Source organism: Oncorhynchus tshawytscha, linkage group LG03 (genome assembly GCF_018296145.1).
Source record: "Oncorhynchus tshawytscha isolate Ot180627B linkage group LG03, Otsh_v2.0, whole genome shotgun sequence".
In the NCBI taxonomy this organism is placed as follows: Eukaryota; Metazoa; Chordata; class Actinopteri; order Salmoniformes; family Salmonidae; genus Oncorhynchus; species Oncorhynchus tshawytscha.
Window position 1 is genome coordinate 75691226 of NC_056431.1, and position 21334 is coordinate 75712559.

Below are 21334 nucleotides of genomic sequence, written 5' to 3' on the forward strand. Positions count from 1 at the left end.
TCAACAGCTCTGGATAGTGTCTGTTGTCATGGAAACGTCAGGCCTACAGATGGTAGTTGCATGGAATAGATGCTTCCGCAGTTGTCGTTATTCTCATACTAGACTTAGGTAATTCCCAGCTGCAGACTAGTAAACTATACGTCCAGGATTTGCTCTTATTCTGTAGTGATTTGATAGTCTCAGAGTTAAAGCATTTCCAGCCGTTTAGCCCAAGCTACACGCTGTCTGGTCTCCTCGGCCTATAGAAATGCAGATATTCCGACATGGGGACTCCGTCCCGGCGTTCTCTGACTTGATGTAAATGTTGCAGGAAGTGTGTTTTATACTCTGTGGAAGAAAGGGCGGTTCCATGATGCCTGATGTTATGTCTGGCCTCACAGGGGCGTGGCCACTGACTAGTTCAACTTTATATGCAAATCAATACTTTCATTTAGAAGGTTAACATCACATCTTTCCAAAAAAGAGTTTCATGTTCAAACACATACGTTTCGCAACATCTGTGTGTTTCCTGTCCTTCATGAGATCACCAAATGTGTGTTTCCTGTCCTTCATGAGATCACCAAATGTGTGTTTCCTGTCTTCATGAGATCACCAAATGTGTGTTTCCTGTCCTTCATGAGATCACCAAATGTGTGTTTCCTGTCCTTCATGAGATCACCAAATGTGTGTTTCCTGTCCTTCATGAGATCACCAAATGTGTGTTTCCTGTCCTTCATGAGATCACCAAATGTGTGTTTCCTGTCCTTCATGAGATCACCAAATGTGTGTTTCCTGTCCTTCATGAGATCACCAAATGAAACACACTCGTCATGACTGTCCCTTAAGTATCCACGGACCTCTCCCACATTCTCAAAAATCTAAATATTGTTTAATTATTCAAACGTTTGATGTCCAAGAGTCACTCTGTGTTCCACAGTTTACATTTCGATCTGGAACACTACAGAGAATAGAGGCAGTGTATTTTATGACCGACCATAAAGTGGGCCGACTTCCCGCTCTCCTCCTCTATGACAGAGAGCACGCTGTAGAGTGGACCCATTGTCACCTGATCCTTCAGATCGTCACAGGAGAGTCATGACACTACGATTAATTTCTACTTCTTAGATCAGCAGAAATGTCCTTTGAGGGTGATTCAGAAGTAATAATCAAGTAATTATACAAATACTGTGGATTTACGTTAGTGGCTAATTAACAAGCATCAGTATGATGCCATCACTATTTGTCCATCAATGTTTATGAATCACACTTGGAAAGTATTCAGACCCCTTGACTTTTTACAGTCTAGGATAAAGTTATCTATTTCCTTTGACAAAGCAGCCATTTTTCTTCACCAATGAAATGATAATGAGTCAAAAGTTTAAAATAAATGGAAAAAACGCTAGTAGCCGCGTTGCAATAATTTATCAACCAGCGTTTCCAACAGCAAGGTTTGTTTATCAGGCTTTTACGATATTAGAAAGACCTTCACAATATCTTCCCAAAGATTCTTCGCTGTTTCTCTCTTTTTATAACAGTTCAAACAAGAAGACCACAACACACAAAAATATCCTTTCAAAGTATCTATCTTTCCCTCTCTCTTCTTCAAGCACAAACAAACAATGTATAATTCATTTTTCCCCCTCTTTCATAGAGCCTGAAGCTTGCCCCCAAAGGACAACTAAGAGTAAATCAAAGTGAAAGGGGCCAGTAAAAGAGATAGCTCAAACTTCTCTAACTTTGCCTCAAGACTCAATAAAAAAACACTCACCACCACAATGCTGAATGTCGTAAACATCAACAAATTCCTCATCTTTCGAAATGCTGTGGCTTAGCCATTCAGACAGTATCTGCTTGACCTTGTCTGCCCTGAACGAGACAGATTTATTCTGCCCTACCAAGCAAAAAGGCAGTAACTAATAATTTGGTAGAAAATGAGTTAACGTCATTTTTGCTACATTAAACACATGCTTAATCACGTGGACAAGTGTCCTGCCTCTATTGTATTGTGTTTTGGAGAAAATGGGGGTCATGTTATCAGTAACTATATAAAGTTACTGTGAAACCAAAGTAAACAAAAAAAGAATAATTTCTCAGTTCCACACTATGAGCAGTTACTGTTTTTTTGCTTGGTAGGGCAGTACAGATGAACGAGCCAATACAACCTACTACATGTTACCCAGCCAATACAACCTACTACATATGACCCAGCCAATACAACCTACTACATGTTACCCAGCCAATACAACCTACTACATATGACCCAGCCAATACAACCTACTACATATGACCCAGCCAATACAACCTACTACATATGACCCAGCCAATACAACCTACTACATGTTACCCAGCCAATACAACCTACTACATAACCTGACCCAGCCAATACAACCTACTATACAACCCCTCAATACAACCTACTACATGTTACCCAGCCAATACAACCTACTACATATGACCCCTCAATACAACCTACTACATATGACCCAGCCAATACAACCTACTATACAACCCCTCAATACAACCTACTACATGTTACCCAGCCAATACAACCTACTACATATGACCCCTCAATACAACCTACTACATATGACCCAGCCAATACAACCTACTACACAACCCCTCAATACAACCTACTACATGTTACCCTCAATACAACCTACTACATGTTACCCAGCCAATAGAACCTACTACATGTTACCCAGCCAATACAACCTACTACATATTACCCCCAATACAACCTACTACATATGACCCCTCAATACAACCTACTACATATACAATATACAACCTACTACATGTTACCCAGCCAATACAACCTACTACATGTTACCCCTCAATACAACCTACTACATGTTACCCAGCCAATACAACCTACTACATGTTACCCATGTTCAATACAACCTACTACATATGACCCAGCCAATACAACCTACTACATATTACCCCTCAATACAACCTACTACATATGACCCCTCAATACAACCTACTACATATTACCCCTCAATACAACCTACTACATGTTACCCCTCAATACAACCTACTACATGTTACCCCTCAATACAACCTACTACATGTTACCCAGCCAATACAACCTACTACATGTTACCCAGCCAATACAACCTACTACATGTTACCCCTCAATACAACCTACTACATGTTACCCCTCAATACAACCTACTACATATGACCCAGCCAATACAACCTACTACATGTTACCCAGCCAATACAACCTACTACATATGACCCAGCCAATACAACCTACTACATATTACCCCTCAATACAACCTACTACATGTTACCCAGCCAATACAACCTACTACATATTACCCCTCAATACAACCTACTACATATGACCCAGCCAATACAACCTACTACATATTACCCCTCAATACAACCTACTACATGTTACCCCTCAGCCAATACAACCTACTACATGTTACCCCTCAATACCCAGCCAATACAACCAACTACATATGACCCAGCCAATACAACCTACTACATATTACCCCTCAATACAACCTACTACATGTTACTCAGCCAATACAACCTACTACATGTTACCCCTCAATACAACCTACTACATATTACCCTCAATACAACCTACTACATGTTACCCAGCAATACAACCTACTACATATGACCCAGCCAATACAACCTACTACATGTTACCCCTCAATACAACCTGCTACATGTTACCCTGCCAATACAACCTACTACATGTTACCCCTCAATACAACCTACTACATGTTACCCCTCAATACAACCTACTACATGTTACCCCTCAATACAACCTACTACATGTTACCCCTCAATACAACCTACTACATGTTACCCCTCAATACAACCTACTACATGTTACCCTCAATACAACCTACTACATGTTACCCCTCAATACAACCTACTACATGTTACCCAGCCAATACAACCTACTACATGTTACCCAGCCAATACAACCTACTACATGTTACCCCTCAATACAACCTACTACATATTACCCCTCAATACAATCTACTACATATGACCCCTCAATACAACCTACTACATATGACCCTCAATACAACCTACTACATATGACCCCTCAATACAACCTACTACATATGACCCCTCAATACAACCTACTACATATGACCCCTCAATACAACCTACTACATATGACCCCTCAATACAACCTACTACATATGACCCCTCAATACAACCTACTACATGTTACCTCTCAATACAACCTACTACATGTTACCCCTCAATACAACCTACTACATGTTACCCCTCAATACAACCTACTACATATGACCCAGCCAATACAACCTACTACATATGACCCCTCAATACAACCTACTACATATGACCCCTCAATACAACCTACTACATGTTACCTCTCAATACAACCTACTACATGTTACCTCTCAATACAACCTACTACATGTTACCCCTCAATACAACCTACTACATATGACCCCTCAATACAACCTACTACATGTTACCCAGCCAATACAACCTACTACATATTACCCCTCAATACAACCTACTACATATGACCCCTCAATACAACCTACTACATGGGAGATATCAGACCAGGTTACGTTCTGATCTGCCACTGGGATAGAATCAACTCATCCATGTTGGTTATGGGAGATATCAGACCAGGTTACGTTCTGATCTGCCTCTGGGATAGAATCAACTCATCCATGTTGGTGATGGGAGATATCAGACCAGGTTATGGGGCAGCAGGTAGCCTAGTGGATAGAGCATTGGGCCAGTAACCAAAAAGTTGTTGAATAGAATCCCTGAGCTGATAGCGTACAAATATGTTGTTCTGCCCCTGAACAGGCAGTTAACCCACTGTCCCTAGGCCATCATTGCAAATAAGAATTTGTTCTTAACTGACTTGCCTAGTAAATAAATAAATATATATATTTGGACCTTTACGGACCCTCCTTTTTCTTTCTAATCTGTTTCTTCAGTACATTGATGCAGGCACCAAGAAAATATCAGAGCAAAGTTGGAGAAAACATACTAAAATATTAAAGCAGAAGATACTAGTCTGACTCTAACATATGAATGAATAGTGAACCTTGAGACAGGTAGACGGTGAACCTTGAGACAGGTAGACGGTGAACCTTGAGACAGGTAGACGGTGAACCTTGAGACAGGTAGACGGTGAACCTTGAGACAGGTAGACGGTGAACCTTGAGACAGGTAGACGGTGAACCTTGAGACAGGTAGACGGTGAACCTTGAGGCAGGTAGACGGTGAACCTTGAGGCAGGTATGCTGTCTAACTATAATGTATAATGTTTCATACACTTGCCTTGAAGTCTAATCCATCTCATTGAGCCATGAGATGTCAAACAAATATTCCTGCATTTATGCAAGGTCCTACGTGTGTGTGTGTGTGTGTGTGTGTGTGTGTGTGTGTGTGTGTTACTGAAGTTCATACCTCTCCCTGTTGAATTTGAGCGAGTGCAGGATGGCTGGGCGTCTCTGGCGAAGGTTCCACAGGTGCAGTGTGTCATCAGCACATGCTGTGACCAGAGCTCCCTGAAGGAGAGGTACAGAACACAGATATTCAGTACACCAGAGCTCCCTGAAGGAGAGGTACAGAACACAGATATTCAGTACACCAGAGCTCCCTGAAGGAGAGGTACAGAACACAGATATTCAGTACACCAGAGCTCCCTGAAGGAGAGGTACAGAACACAGATATTCAGTACACCAGAGCTCCCTGAAGGAGAGGTACAGAACACAGATATTCAGTACACCAGAGCTCCCTGAAGGAGAGGTACAGAACACAGATATTCAGTACACCAGAGCTCCCTGAAGGAGAGGTACAGAACACAGATATTCAGTACACCAGAGCTCCCTGAAGGAGAGGTACAGAACACAGATATTCAGTACACTAGGGTTCTCCAACCTTTTGCAGCAAGATAGATACTTAAAAAAAACGTTGCAAGTTTTCTAGCTTTCAAATAGGCACATTCCTCTCCTCTCCCGTGCCTGGTGTGTGTCTACACTAAGGAACAGGGGAAGAGTTGTAGGGGAGAGGAGAGGTGTATATAATAACTTGCAAATCGATTTCCTCCGAAGTGGGAGAAAGAGGGGGAGGAAATGGGTGTAGGAGAGGGAGGAAGTGGGAGAACGAGAGGTAGGAAGTGGGAGAAAGAGAGGGAGGAAGTGGGAGAAAGAGAGGGAGGAAGTGGGTGAAAGAGAGGGAGGAAGTGGGAGAATGAGAGGTAGGAAGTGGGAGAAAGAGAGGGAGGAAGTGGGAGAAAGAGAGGGAGGAAATGGGAGAAAGAGAGGGAGGAAGTGGGAGAAAGAGAGGGAGGAAGTGGGAGAAAGAGAGGGAGGAAGTGGGAGAAAGAGAGGGAGGAAGTGGGAGAAAGAGAGGGAGGGATTCACAATAGAGTTTGGGGATGAAAGAGAGAGTTGAAAGAGTTGCACTGCATGTGTTGCATGTTAGTATATTCAGCATGTACTGTAAAGTTGAAGTCGGAAGTTGAAGTAGACCTTAGCCAAATACATATAAACTCAGTTTTTCACAATTACTGACATTTAGTCTTCGTAAAAATTCCCTGTCTTAGGTCAGTTAGGATCACCACTTCATTTTAAGGATGTGAAAAGTCAGAATAATTGAAGAAAGAATGATATATTTCAGCTTTCATTTATTTCATCACATTCCCAGTGGGTCAGAAGTTTACATACACTCAATTAGTATTTGGTAGCATTGCCTTTAAATTGTTTAACTTGGTCCAAACGTTTCGGGTAGCCTTCCACAAGCTTCCCACAATAAGGTGAGTGTATTTTGGCCTATTCCTCCTGGCAGAGCTGGTGTAACTGAGTCAGGTTTGTAGGCCTCCTTGCTCACACACGCTTTTTCAGTTCTGCCCACAAATCTCCTATAGGATTGAGGTCAGGGCTTTGTGATGGCCACTCCAATACCTTGACTTTGTTGTCCTTTAGCCATTTTGCCACAACTTTGGAAGTATGCCTGGGGTCATTGTCCATTTGGAAGACCCATTTGCGACCAAGCTATAACTTTCTGACTGATGTTGCTTCAATCTTGAGATGTTGCTTCAATATATCCACATAATGTTCCTTCCTCATGGTGCTATCTATTTTGTGAAGTGCAGAAGTCCCTCCTGCAGCAAAGCACCCCCACAACATGATGCTGCCACCCCCCTGCTTCACTATGGGGATAGTGTTCTTCGGCTTGCAAGCATCCCCCTTTTTCCTCCAAACATAACGATGTTCATTATGGCCAAACAGCTCTATTTTTGTTTCATCAGACCAGAGGGTCAAAAAAATACGATCTTTGTCCCAATGTGCAGTTGCAAACCGTAGTTTGTCTTTTTTTATGGCGGTTTTGGAGCAGTGGCTTCTTCCTTGATGAGCGGCCTTTAAGGTTATGTCGATATAGGACTCGTTTTACTGTAGATATAGATACTTTTGTACCTGTTTCCTCCAGCATCTTCACAAGGTCCTTTGCTGTTGTTCTGGGATTGATTTGCACTTTTTTTACCAAAGTACATTCATCTCTAGGAGACAGAACGCGTCTCCTTCCTGAGCGGTATGACGGCTGTGTGGTCCCATGGTGTTTATACTTGTGAACTATTGTTTGTACAGATGAACGTGGTAGCTTCAGGCGTTTGGAAACTGCTCCCAAGTATGAACCAGACTTGTGGAGGCCTACAATTATTTTCTGAGGTCTTGGATGATTGCTTTTGTTTTTCCCATGATGTCAAGCAAAGAGGCACTGAGTTCGAAGGTAGGCCTTGAAATATATCCACAGGTACACCTCCAAATGACTCAAATTATGTCCATTAGCCTATCAGAAGCATCTAAAGCCATGACATCATTTTCTGTAATTTTCCAAGCTGTTTAAAGGCCCAGTCAACTTAGTGTATGTAAACTTCTGACCCACTGGAATTGTGATACAGTGAATAATAAGTGAAATAATCTGTCTGTAAACAATTGTTGGAAAAATGACTTGTGTCCTGCACAAAGTAGATGTCCTAAACGACTTGCCAAAACAATAGTTTGTTAACAAGAAATTTGTGGAGTGGTTGAAAAACGAGTTTTAATGACTCGAACCTAAGTGTATGTAAATGTCCGACTTCAACTGTATAAATTTGGATGTGGGGAGGCAGGTAGCCTAGCAGTTAATCTCTGAGCCGACTAGGTGAAAAATCTGCCGATGTTCCCTTGAGCAAGGCACTTAACCTTAATTGCGTCTGTAAGTGGCTCTGCGTTAGAACTCCTGCTAAGTGTAAAACATGTCAATGCTGTACATGTCGACAGAGAGCCAGCAGATCAACTTGTCTCTGCAGACAGGAGCTGTACGTACAGAAACAGGGGGGGGATGAAGTCCCCAGACACAGAGGTTAACAGTTATGACTTGGAAATGCAGACGTAATGACACAAAGAATCAGTATGAGTGTGAGTCCTATTGGCCGCAGTCAAAAGTAGGGAAGGGGAAGGGAATTTAACTAGGTAAATCAGTTAAGAACAAATTCTTATTTACAATGACGGCCTAAACCTGGACGACTTTGTGCCAATTGTGCTAGGCCCCAATGGGACTCCCAATCACAGCAGGTTGTGATACAGCCTGGAATTGAACCAGGGTCTGTAGTGATGCCTCTTACACTGAGATGCAGTGCCTCAGACCGCTGCGCCACTCGGAAGCCCAAAGGGAGAATGGCGGTATCAAGTCAGTTGCACAACTGAATGCCTTCAACTGAAATGCCGTGATGTAAAGTACTTAAGTAAACATACTTTTGAGTAGTACTTAAGTAGTTTTTGAGTAGTACTTAAGTCGTTTTTGGGGGTATTTGTTCTTTACTATTTATATTTTTGAAAACTTTTACTTTTACTACATTACTGAACTAAACAGTGTACTTTTTACTCCATGCATTTTCCCTGACACACAAAAGTACTCGTTACATTTTGAATGCTTAGCAGGACAGGAATATGGTCCAATTCACACATTTCTCATGCGAACATCACTGATCATCCCTACTGCCTCTGATCTGGAGGACTCACTGAACACAAATGCTTCGTTTGTAAATTATGCCTCAGTGTTGGAGTGTTCCCCTGGCAATCCGTAAATTATGGCTCAGTGTTGGAGTGTTCCCCTGACAATCCGTAAATTATGCCTCAGTGTTGGAGTGTTCCCCTGGCAATCCGTAAATTATGCCTCAGTGTTGGAGTGTTCCCCTGGCAATCTGTAAATTATGCCTCAGTGTTGGAGTGTTCCCCTGGCAATCTGTAAATTATGCCTCAGTGTTGGAGTGTTCCCCTGGCAATCTGTAAATTAAAAAAACAAGAAAACCATGCCGTCTGCTTTGCTAAATATAAAGAATGTGAAATGATTTACACTTTTACTTTGGATACTTAAGTATATTTTAGCAAATACATTTACTTTTTGATACTTAAGTATATTTAAAACCAAATACTTTTAGACATTTACTCAAGTAGTACTTTACTGGGTGATGTTCACTTTTCTACTAAGGTACAGTATCTTTACTTTTACTACAGTATGACAATTGGGGTGGGGGGCAGCCTTAATAGATGTCCACATCATCTGAGCCCAGGGAGCAGTTGTTGTTGGGGGTTAACTGGCTTGGCAAGTATCATTAGACTGAGAAAAGAGACATCTGGGACACCGTCGTTTCTCACTGGGGGAAAATGTACACGTTCTCACTAAAAGGATTGTAAATGAGGTGTCAGTTCAGCTCAGACCTCTAGCTGTAACTCAGACATGTTCCTATAACCCTGCAGACGTCAGCTATAACCCTGTAGACGTCAGCTATAACTCAGACATGTTCCTATAACCCTGTAGACGTCAGCTGTAACTCAGACATGTTCCTATAACCCTGTAGACGTCAGCTGTAACTCAGACATGTTCCTATAACCCTGTAGACGTCAGCTATAACCCTGTAGACGTCAGCTGTAACTCAGACATGTTCCTATAACCCTGTAGACGTCAGCTATAACCCTGTAGACGTCAGCTATAACTCAGACATGTTCCTATAACCCTGTAGACGTCAGCTGTAACTCAGACATGTTCCTATAACCCTGTAGACGTCAGCTATAACCCTGTAGACGTCAGCTGTAACTCAGACATGTTCCTATAACCCTGTAGACGTCAGCTATAACCCTGTAGACGTCAGCTATAACTCAGACATGTTCCTATAACCCTGTAGACGTCAGCTATAACTCAGACATGTTCCTATAACCCTGTAGACGTCAGCTGTACATGTAACCGATTATATGAAGTCTGAACTTCAGGAACATCATGTTCTTTCCAATTATCTGAAGCGCTAGCTTTAGGTGCTCTTATTTGTGCCAATGATTTTAGATGTTTGTTTAGCTAAAATAAGTGTTGTTCAAACAAACCAGAATGAATGACATAGGAGAGAATACATTATTTATTGTTGTTGGGTAATACTTGTTTCAGTTAACGACTCATTTGTGTGTTTCTTCAATGTGAGATATTGACCTTTACTGTGTATAACCTCTCCCTCCCTGTTAAAAACATGACAGCTACTCATAACAGCATATTAGCATATGGGTGATATGAGTCTGTTTATAAAACCACAATAAATTAACCTCCACAGCATAATTAAGCAGCAGGGAAAATAATGAACGACATAATTGCTTGTGTTTCTCACTCTCTTTGCCCAATTTGATGTCGCTGAACCCTTATCCTGTTTTAGAGAGCTCTGGGTGTGTTGGGAGGCGAATAGCTTTAACTTGGATATGCTCAACTATAAGGGAGTGAAAGTTATTTATGATAAGGTTTACAAAAAAAACCCCAGATCTCTCTGAAAAGAAAATGGATGGCTATATCTTCAGCAAAATATATTTGACCTATACCTCCCCTAAACACTTTTTATATTTTTTTAAGTGACCCCTATACCTAAAATAATAATTAAAACATAAAGTGGATAGCAGAGAACATGCTTTACAGTTTACCTTCATCCCTGGACAGACCAGAGCCTTAGATATGCAGTTTACCCTCACTCCCTGGACAGACCAGAGCCTTAGATATGCAGTTTACCTTCATCCCTGGACAGAACAGAGCCTTAGATATGCAGTTTACCCTCACTCCCTGGACAGAAAAGAGCCTTAGATATGCAGTTTACCCTCAGTCCCTGGACAGAACAGAGCCTTAGATATGCAGTTTACCTTCATCCCTGGACAGAACAGAGCCTTAGATATGCAGTTTACCCTCACTCCCTGGACAGAACAGAGCCTTAGATATGCAGTTTACCCTCACTCCCTGGACAGACCAGAGCCTTAGATATGCAGTTTACCCTCACTCCCTGGACAGAACAGAGGCTTAGATATGCAGTTTACCCTCACTCCCTGGACAGACCAGAGCCTTAGATATGCAGTTTACCCTCACTCCCTGGACAGAACAGAGCCTTAGATATGCAGTTTACCCTCACTCCCTGGACAGAACAGAGCCTTAGATATGCAGTTTACCCTCACTCCCTGGACAGAACAGAGCCTTAGATTTGCAGTTTACCCTCACTCCCTGGACAGAACAGAGCCTTAGATATGCAGTTTACCCTCACTCCCTGGACAGAACAGAGCCTTAGATAGTTTACCCTCACTCCCTGGACAGACCAGAGCCTTAGATATGCAGTTTACCCTCACTCCCTGGACAGAACAGAGGCTTAGATATGCAGTTTACCCTCAGTCCCTGGACAGACCAGAGCCTTAGATATGCAGTTTACCCTCAGTCCCTGGACAGAACAGAGGCTTAGATATGCAGTTTACCCTCACTCCCTGGACAGAACAGAGGCTTAGATATGCAGTTTACCCTCAGTCCCTGGACAGACCAGAGCCTTAAATAACTTTTTGATATGCAGTTTACCCTCACTCCCTGGACAGACCAGAGCCTTAGATATGCAGTTTACCCTCACTCCCTGGACAGAACAGAGCCTTAGATATGCAGTTTACCCTCACTCCCTGGACAGAACAGAGGCTTAGATATGCAGTTTACCCTCAGTCCCTGGACAGACCAGAGCCTTAGATATGCAGTTTACCCTCACTCCCTGGACAGAACAGAGCCTTAGATATGCAGTTTACCCTCAGTCCCTGGACAGAACAGAGCCTTAGATATGCAGTTTACCCTCACTTCCTGGACAGAACAGAGCCTTAGATATGTAGTTTTAGAAACTGTTCTCCGTCCTGTCAGTGCGCAGGAATTTGGGCTGAAGGTTGTGGCTTCACAGACAGGGGTGGAAATATCTCCTTTTTAGTAAAAGCATGAATCTATGATCGTATTTCCAATTCTCGAGAAACAAATGTGCCTTTTATAAAAATGGAATTTAATTCCATGTCATTTCACAAAGTACAGAATATGTTTTACACCACACAAAATAAGGAAATTCCAAGCTAAGAATCAACAGAGAGGTCTACGTGTTCATCTTATCATATTTATCCAACGGCCGAATCAGTGTGTCTTGTTTGCAATGAAACTGTCCCCATTTGTAAATAATTAAATCTGAGACGTCATTAGGATAACGAGCATGGTGCATGGTTCAAACGTTAGGCCTACCTCTCCACCCCGGACATAGTAGACCTACCTTCCACCCCGGACATAGTAGACCTACCTTCCACTCCGGACATAGTAGACCTACCTTTCCACCCCGGACAGAGTAGGTCTACCTCTCCACCCCAGACATAGTAGAACTACCTTTCCAGCCCGGACATAGTAGACCTACCTTTCCACCCTGGACATAGTAGACCTACCTTTCCACCCTGGACATAGTAGGCCTACCTTTCCACCCCGGACATAGTAGGCCTACCTTTCCACCCCGGACATAGTAAGCCTACCTTTCCACCCCGGACATAGTAGACCTACTTTTCCACCCCAGACATAGCAGACCTACCTCTCCACCCCGGACATAGTAGACCTACCTTTCCACCCCAGACATAGTAGACCTACCTCTCCACCCCGGACATAGTAGACCTACCTTTCCACCCCGGACATAGTAGACCTACCTTTCCACCCCGGACATAGTAGACCTACCTTTCCACCCCGGACATAGTAGACCTACCTTTCCACCCCGGACATAGTAGACCTACCTTTCCACCCCGGACATAGTAGGCCTACCTTTCCACCCCGGACATAGTAGACCTACCTTTCCACCCCGGACATAGTAGACCTACCTTTCCAACCCGGACATAGTAGGCCTACCAATGCAAAAAAAATGTCAGATTTAACTGCTGGGTACTCTTCTTCTGTGGCTTAACCTACCGAGAGGTTTCCCTAAAACTTGTCAGGGATTAAACATCTTCTACTGGACAGAAAGTGAACAGCTTAATCAATTGATAGTGACAGAATTAGATCCCAAAGCAAAGTCCATTTTTTGTCTCCTCAGCTGTAGAAGGTTGTAGCTTAGCCTCTGAATGACTCTGAAACTAACCATTGATATTCCCATAATGCATCGGAGTCATGCCTTTCCCGGGGATTTTTACAGCTTGTTTCTGGCACAAAGCATTACGGACCAAAGCGTTGTTATCGATCACGTTATATAATCCGATTTTTTTAATATATTTTTTTTAAGTTAACAATGCATAGGCGCAGTGAGGAGGGGGAGCAGCTATTAAACAAGTCTTGGAGAAGAGGTGAGGAAGAGAGGAGGGGGAGCAGCTATTAAACAAGTCTTGGAGAAGAGGTGAGGAAGAGAGGAGGGGGAGCAGCTATTAAACAAGTCTTGGAGAGGAGGAGAGGAAGAGAGGAGGGGGAGGAAGCAGCTATTAAACAAGTCTTGGAGAGGAGGAGAGGAGGGGGAGCAGCTATTAAACAAGTCTTGGAGAGGAGGAGAGGAAGAGAGGAGGGGGAGCAGCTAAATCAAATCAAATTTTATTTGTCACATACACATGGTTAGCAGATGTTAATGCGAGTGTAGCGAAATGCTTGTGCTTCTAGTTCCGACAATGCAGTAATAACGAACAAGTAATCTAACTAACAATTCCAAAAAAACTACTGTCTTATACACAGTGTAAGGGGATAAAGAATATGTACATAAGGATATATGAATGAGTGATGGTACAGAGCAGCATAGGCAAGATACAGTAGATGATATCGAGTACAGTATATACATATGAGATGAGTATGTAAACAAAGTGGCATAGTTAAAGTGGCTAGTGATACATGTATTACATAAGGATGCAGTCGATGATATAGAGTACAGTATATACGTATGCATATGAGATGAATAATGTAGGGTAAGTAACATTATATAAGGTAGCATTGTTTAAAGTGGCTAGTGATATATTTACATCATTTCCCATCAATTCCCATTATTAAAGTGGCTGGAGTTGAGTCAGTGTGTTGGCAGCAGCCACTCAATGTTAGTGGTGGCTGTTTAACAGTCTGATGGCTTTGAGATAGAAGCTGTTTTTCAGTCTCTCGGTCCCAGCTTTGATGCACCTGTACTGACCTCGCCTTCTGGATGACAGCGGGGTGAACAGGCAGTGGCTCGGTGGTTGATGTCCTTGATGATCTTTATGGCCTTCCTGTAGCATCGGGTGGTGTAGGTGTCCTGGAGGGCAGGTAGTTTGCCCCCGGTGATGCGTTGTGCAGACCTCACTACCCTCTGGAGAGCCTTACGGTTGAGGGCGGTGCAGTTGCCATACCAGGCGGTGATACAGCCCGACAGGATGCTCTCGATTGTGCATCTGTAGAAGTTTGTGAGTGCTTTTGGTGACAAGCCGAATTTCTTCAGCCTCCTGAGGTTGAAGAGGCGCTGCTGCGCCTTCTTCACGATGCTGTCTGTGTGAGTGGACCAATTCAGTTTGTCTGTGATGTGTATGCCGAGGAACTTAAAACTTGCTACCCTCTCCACTACTGTTCAATCGATGTGGATGGGGGTGTTCCCTCTGCTGTTTCCTGAAGTCCACAATCATCTCCTTTGTTTTGTTGACGTTGAGTGTGAGGTTATTTTCCTGACACCACACTCCGAGGGCCCTCACCTCCTCCCTGTAGGCCATCTCGTCGTTGTTGGTAATCAAGCCTATCACTGTTGTGTCGTCCGCAAACTTGATGATTGAGTTGGAGGCGTGCGTGGCCACGCAGTCGTGGGTGAACAGGGAGTACAGGAGAGGGCTCTCCCCACCCTTGTGGGGCCCCAGTGTTGAGGATCAGCGGGGAGGAGATGTTGTTGCCTACCCTCACCACCTGGGGGCGGCCCGTCAGGAAGTCCAGTACCCAGTTGCACAGGGCGGGGTCGAGACCCAGGGTCTCGAGCTTGATGACGAGCTTGGAGGGTACTATGGTGTTGAATGCCGAGCTGTAGTCGATGAACAGCATTCTCACATAGGTATTCCTCTTGTCCAGATGGGTTAGGGCAGTGTGCAGTGTGGTTGAGATTGCATCGTCTGTGGACCTATTTGGGCGGTAAGCAAATTGGAGTGGGTCTAGGGTGTCAGGTAGGGTGGAGGTGATATGGTCCTTGACTAGTCTCTCAAAGCACTTCATGATGACGGATGTGAGTGCTACGGGGCGGTAGTCGTTTAGCTCAGTTACCTTAGCTTTCTTGGGAACAGGAACAATGGTGGCCCTCTTGAAGCATGTGGGAACAGCAGACTGGTATAGGGATTGATTGAATATGTCCGTAAACACACCGGCCAGCTGGTCTGCGCATGCTCTGAGGGCGCGGCTGGGGATGCCGTCTGGGCCTGCAGCCTTGCGAGGGTTAACACGTTTAAATGTCTTACTCACCTCGGCTGCAGTGAAGGAGAGACCGCATGTTTTCGTTGCAGGCCGTGTCAGTGGCACTGTATTGTCCTCAAAGCGGGCAAAAAGTTATTTAGTCTGCCTGGGAGCAAGACATCCTGGTCCGTGACTGGGCTGGATTTCTTCCTGTAGTCCGTGATTGACTGTAGACCCTGCCACATGCCTCTTGTGTCTGAGCCGTTGAATTGAGATTCTACTTTGTCTCTGTACTGGCGCTTAGCTTGTTTGATAGCCTTGCGGAGGGAATAGCTGCACTGTTTGTATTCGGTCATGTTACCAGACACCTTGCCCTGATTAAAAGCAGTGGTTCGTGCCTTCAGTTTCACACGAATGCTGCCATCAATCCACGGTTTCTGGTTAGGGAATGTTTTAATCGTTGCTATGGGAACGACATCTTCAACGCACGTTCTAATGAACTCGCACACCGAATCAGCGTATTCGTCAATTTTGTTCTCTGACGCAATACGAAACATCTCCCAGTCCACGTGATGGAAGCAGTCTTGGAGTGTGGAGTCAGCTTGGTCGGACCAGCGTTGGACAGACCTCAGCGTGGGAGCCTCTTGTTTTAGTTTCTGTCTGTAGGCAGGGATCAACAAAATGGAGTCGTGGTCAGCTTTTCCGAAAGGGGGGCGGGGCAGGGCCTTATATGCGTCGCGGAAGTTAGAGTAACAATGATCCAAGGTCTTTCCACCCCTGGTTGCGCAATCGATATGCTGATAAAATTTAGGGAGTCTTGTTTTCAGATTAGCCTTGTTAAAATCCCCAGCATAGTTTCCTAGGAACGCGAAGCGAGGCGGCCATCTCTGTCGGCGCCGGAAGTACACTATTAAACAAGTCTTGGAGAGGAGGTGAGGAAGAGAGGAGGGGGAGCAGCTATTAAACAAGTCTTGGAGAGGAGGTGAGGAAGAGAGGGGGGAGCAGCTATTAAACATGTCTTGGAGAGGAGGAGAGGAAGAGAGGAGGGGGAGCAGCTATTAAACATGTCTTGGAGAGGAGGAGAGGAAGAGAGGAGGGGTAGCAGCTATTAAACATGTCTTGGAGAGGAGGAGAGGAAGAGAGGAGGGGGAGCAGCTATTAAACAAGTCTTGGAGAGGAGGAGAGGAAGAGAGGAGGGGGAGCAGCTATTAAACATGTCTTGGAGAGGAGGAGAGGAAGAGAGGAGGGGGAGCAGCTATTAAACAAGTCTTGGAGAGGAGGAGAGGAAGAGAGGAGGGGGAGCAGCTATTAAACAAGTCTTGGAGAGGAGGAGAGGAAGAGAGGAGGGGGAGCAGCTATTAAACATGTCTTGGAGAGGAGGAGAGGAAGAGAGGAGGGGGAGCAGCTATTAAACATGTCTTGGAGAGGAGGAGAGGAAGAGAGGAGGGGGAGCAGCTATTAAACAAGTCTTGGAGAGGAGGAGAGGAAGAGAGGAGGGGGAGCAGCTATTAAACAAGTCTTGGAGAGGAGGAGAGGAAGAGAGGAGGGGGAGCAGCTATTAAACATGTCTTGGAGAGGAGGAGAGGAAGAGAGGAGGGGGAGCAGCTATTAAACAAGTCTTGGAGAGGAGGAGAGGAAGAGAGGAGGGGGGAGCAGCTATTAAACATGTCTTGGAGAGGAGGAGAGGAAGAGAGGAGGGGGAGCAGCTATTAAACAAGTCTTGGAGAGGAGGAGAGGAGGGGGGCAGCTATTAAACAAGTCTTGGAGAAGAGGTGAGGAAGAGAGGAGGGGGAGCAGCTATTAAACATGTCTTGGAGAGGAGGAGAGGAAGAGAGGGGGAGCAGCTATTAAACAAGTCTTGGAGAGGAGGAGAGGAAGAGAGGAGGGGGAGCAGCTATTAAACATGTCTTGGAGAGGAGGAGAGGAAGAGAGGAGGGGGAGCAGCTATTAAACAAGTCTTGGAGAAGAGGTGAGGAAGAGAGGAGGGGGAGCAGCTATTAAACATGTCTTGGAGAGGAGGTGAGGAGGGGGAGCAGCTATTAAACAAGTCTTGGAGAGGAGGAGAGGAAGAGAGGAGGGGGAGCAGCTATTAAACAAGTCTTTAGGCAGACGGGGAAAACCTGGGTCCTGAACTGCATTATCGTGCAATTATCATGTAATGATAATGATATCAACACAGGCAGAGAGAACGGAACAGTGTTTACGTTCTGGTGCGTTACAAAGTGGGATTGAAATGGATGCTTCTACACCTGCATTGCTTTCTGTTTGGGGTTTTAGGCTGGGTTTCTGTACAGCACTTTGAGATATCAGCTGATGTACGAAGGGCTTTATAAATACATTTGATTTGATTTATTTGTATGTTCTTCTTTTGTCACTGAGCTACACAAATTATTACAAAATAAATAACTAAAATGTATTCCATAAGTATCTCCCCCCCCCCTTTTGTTATATCAAGCCTAAATAGGTTCAGGAGCACAAAATACTTTGGATGGCCTGACTCTGTGTGCAATAAAAGGGGTTATTTAACCAATAAAAGGGGTTATTTTAACTGATGAAAGGGGTTATTTTAACCAATAAAAGGGGTTATTTTAACTGATGAAAGGGGTTATTTTAACCAATAAAAGGGGTTATTTTAACCAATAAAAGGGGTTATTTTAACTGATGAAAGGGGTTATTTTAACCAATAAAAGGGGTTATTTTAACCAATAAAAGGGGTTATTTTAACCAATAAAAGGGTTATTTTAACTACAAAAGCATAACAGATTGTCCAAAACAAATAGCATGTAAAACCAAGCCACAAAACACCGATATATATATATATCTATACTCTATATCTTACAACTGTATCAGCATCTAGCTGCCTGAACATTTATCCATGTAATGCCTGTTCTGCTCATTCTGCTCATCTAACACAATGCCTATTCTGCTCATCTAACACAATGTCTGTTCTGCTCATCTAACACAATGTCTGTTCTGCTCATCTAACACAATGCCTGTTCTGCTCATTCTGCTCATCTAACACAATGCCTGTTCTGCTCATTCTGCTCATCTAACACAATGCCTATTCTGCTCATTCTTCTCATCTAACACAATGCCTATTCTGCTCATCTAACACAATGCCTGTTCTGCTCATTCTGCTCATCTAACACAATGCCTATTCTGGTCATCTAACACAATGCCTATTCTGCTCATTCTTCTCATCTAACACAATGTCTGTTCTGGTCATCTAACACAATGCCTATTCTGGTCATCTAACACAATGCCTATTCTGGTCATCTAACACAATGCCTATTCTGCTCATTTTACCTGACCGCCCTGTTCACCATCCAGAAGGAGGAGACAATACAGGTGCATCAAAGCAGGAACTAAGAGACTGAAAAACAGCATTTTATCTCCAGGCATTCAGACTGTTAAATAGTCACGACTAGCCGGCCTCCGCCCAGTCCCCTACTCTGCCCCTTAGTTACTGTTACTAGCAGGCTACCATTTGGTACTGTACTCTGCCCCTTAGTTACTGTTACTAGCAGGCTACCATTGGGTACTCTACTCCGCCCCTTAGTTACTGTTACTAGCAGGCTACCATTGGGTACTGTACTCTGCCCCTTTGGGACTACTGCCCTACAGTATGTAGATGGTCATTAAACACTGTTCTACCAACTGAGTTACAGAGGTCCCTGTTCTACCAACTGAGTTACAGAGGTCCCTGTTCTACCAACTGAGTTACAGAGGTCCCTGTTCTACCAACCCTGAGTTACTGTTAGGCCCCTGTTCTACCAACTGAGTTACAGAGGTCCCTGTTCTACCAACTGAGTTACAGAGGTCCCTGGTCTACCAACTGAGTTACAGAGGTCCCTGTTCTACCAACTGAGTTACAGAGGTCCCTGTTCTGCCAACTGAGTTACAGAGGTCCCTGGTCTGCCAACTGAGTTACAGAGGTCCCTGTTCTACCAACTGAGTTACAGAGGTCCCTGTTCTACCAACTGAGTTACAGAGGTCCCTGTTCTACCAACTGAGTTACAGAGGTCCCTGTTCTACCAACTGAGTTACAGAGGTCCCTGTTCTACCAACTGAGTTACAGAGGTCCCTGTTCTACCAACTGAGTTACAGAGGTCCCTGTTCTGCCAACTGAGTTACAGAGGTCCCTGTTCTGCCAACTGAGTTACAGAGGTCCCTGTTCTGCCAATTGAGTTACAGAGGTCCCTGTTCTACCAACTGAGTTACAGAGGTCCCTGTTCTACCAACTGAGTTACAGAGGTCCCTGTTCTACCAACTGAGTTACAGAGGTCCCTGTTCTACCAACTGAGTTACAGAGGTCCCTGTTCTACCAACTGAGTTACAGAGGTCCCTGTTCTACCAACTGAGTTACAGAGGTCCCTGTTCTACCAACTGAGTTACAGAGGTCCCTGTTCTACCAACTGAGTTACAGAGGTCCCTGTTCTGCCAACTGAGTTACAGAGGTCCCTGGTCTACCAACTGAGTTACAGAGGTCCCTGTTCTGCCAACTGAGTTACAGAGGTCCCTGGTCTGCCAACTGAGTTACAGAGGTCCCTGTTCTACCAACTGAGTTACAGAGGTCCCTGTTCTGCCAACTGAGTTACAGAGGTCCCTGTTCTACCAACTGAGTTATAGTCGATCTCTAACATAGAGAGACAGTTTAGTCAACTCTAACATAGAGAGACAGTTTAGTCAACTCTAACATAGAGAGACAGTTTAGTCAACTCTAACATAGAGAGACAGTTTAGTCAACTCTAACATAGAGAGACAGTTTAGTCAACTCTAACATAGAGAGACAGTTTAGTCAACTCTAACATAGAGAGACAGTTTAGTCAACTCTAACATAGAGAGACAGTTTAGTCAACTCTAACATAGAGAGACAGTTTAGTCAACTCTAACATAGAGAGACAGTTTAGTCAACTCTAACATAGAGAGACAGTTTAGTCAACTCTAACATAGAAAGACAGTTTAGTCAACTCTAACATAGAGAGACAGTTTAGTCAACTCTAACATAGAGAGACAGTTTAGTCAACTCTAACATAGAGAGACAGTTTAGTCAACTCTAACATAGAGAGACAGTTTAGTCAACTCTAACATAGAGAGACAGTTTAGTCAACTGGTTTTGTAGTTAACATAGAGAGACAGTTTAGTCAACTCTAACATAGAGAGACAGTTTAGTCAACTCTAACATAGAGAGACAGTTTAGTCCACTCTAACAAAGAGATACAGTTTAGTCAACTCTGCGTGAGAGTGTGAGACCGAGTTGAGAGTATACATCAGCAACTATCCGACCTTACATTGGTTTTGAATAATCCATTCTGCTCTGCTGTAACAGGGACAATGGTTTTGCTGAGTTTTCATTAGAGATCTCTCTCTCTCTCTCTCTCTCTCTCTCTCTCTCTCTCTCTCTCTCTCTGCTAAATAACAGGGATACCATTAGTCATAACCATGCTGAAAGAGTGTTGAGTCATGGTTTGAAATCAATAGGGCCCTGTTTCTGCCCTGAAAAATATTTGGAAATGAAAATGTTAGATTCAAAAAGAGGAAGATGGTCGGGGGTAAAACACTCGGATTCCAGAACAGATTGTTTGTCCTTAAATGGCTGAGAGAGAATGCCAACAAAATACTGTATTCCAACTCTCCTCTCTTTTTCACCTTTATTTAACTAGGCAAGTCAGTTAAGAACAATTTCTTA

General features: G+C 43.8%; 1 protein-coding gene across 1 annotated transcript in view; it reads right to left on the minus strand.

Moving 5' to 3' along the window:
• LOC112224864 (syntaxin-binding protein 5-like) overlaps window positions 1–21334 on the minus strand; it is a 262601-nt gene that overhangs the window by 154269 nt on the left and 86998 nt on the right. Inside the window, exon 4 of the mRNA XM_042320003.1 lies at window positions 5416–5516. Coding sequence (XP_042175937.1) covers window positions 5416–5516 — 101 coding nt within the window. The remainder of the gene's footprint in view (window positions 1–5415; window positions 5517–21334) is intronic.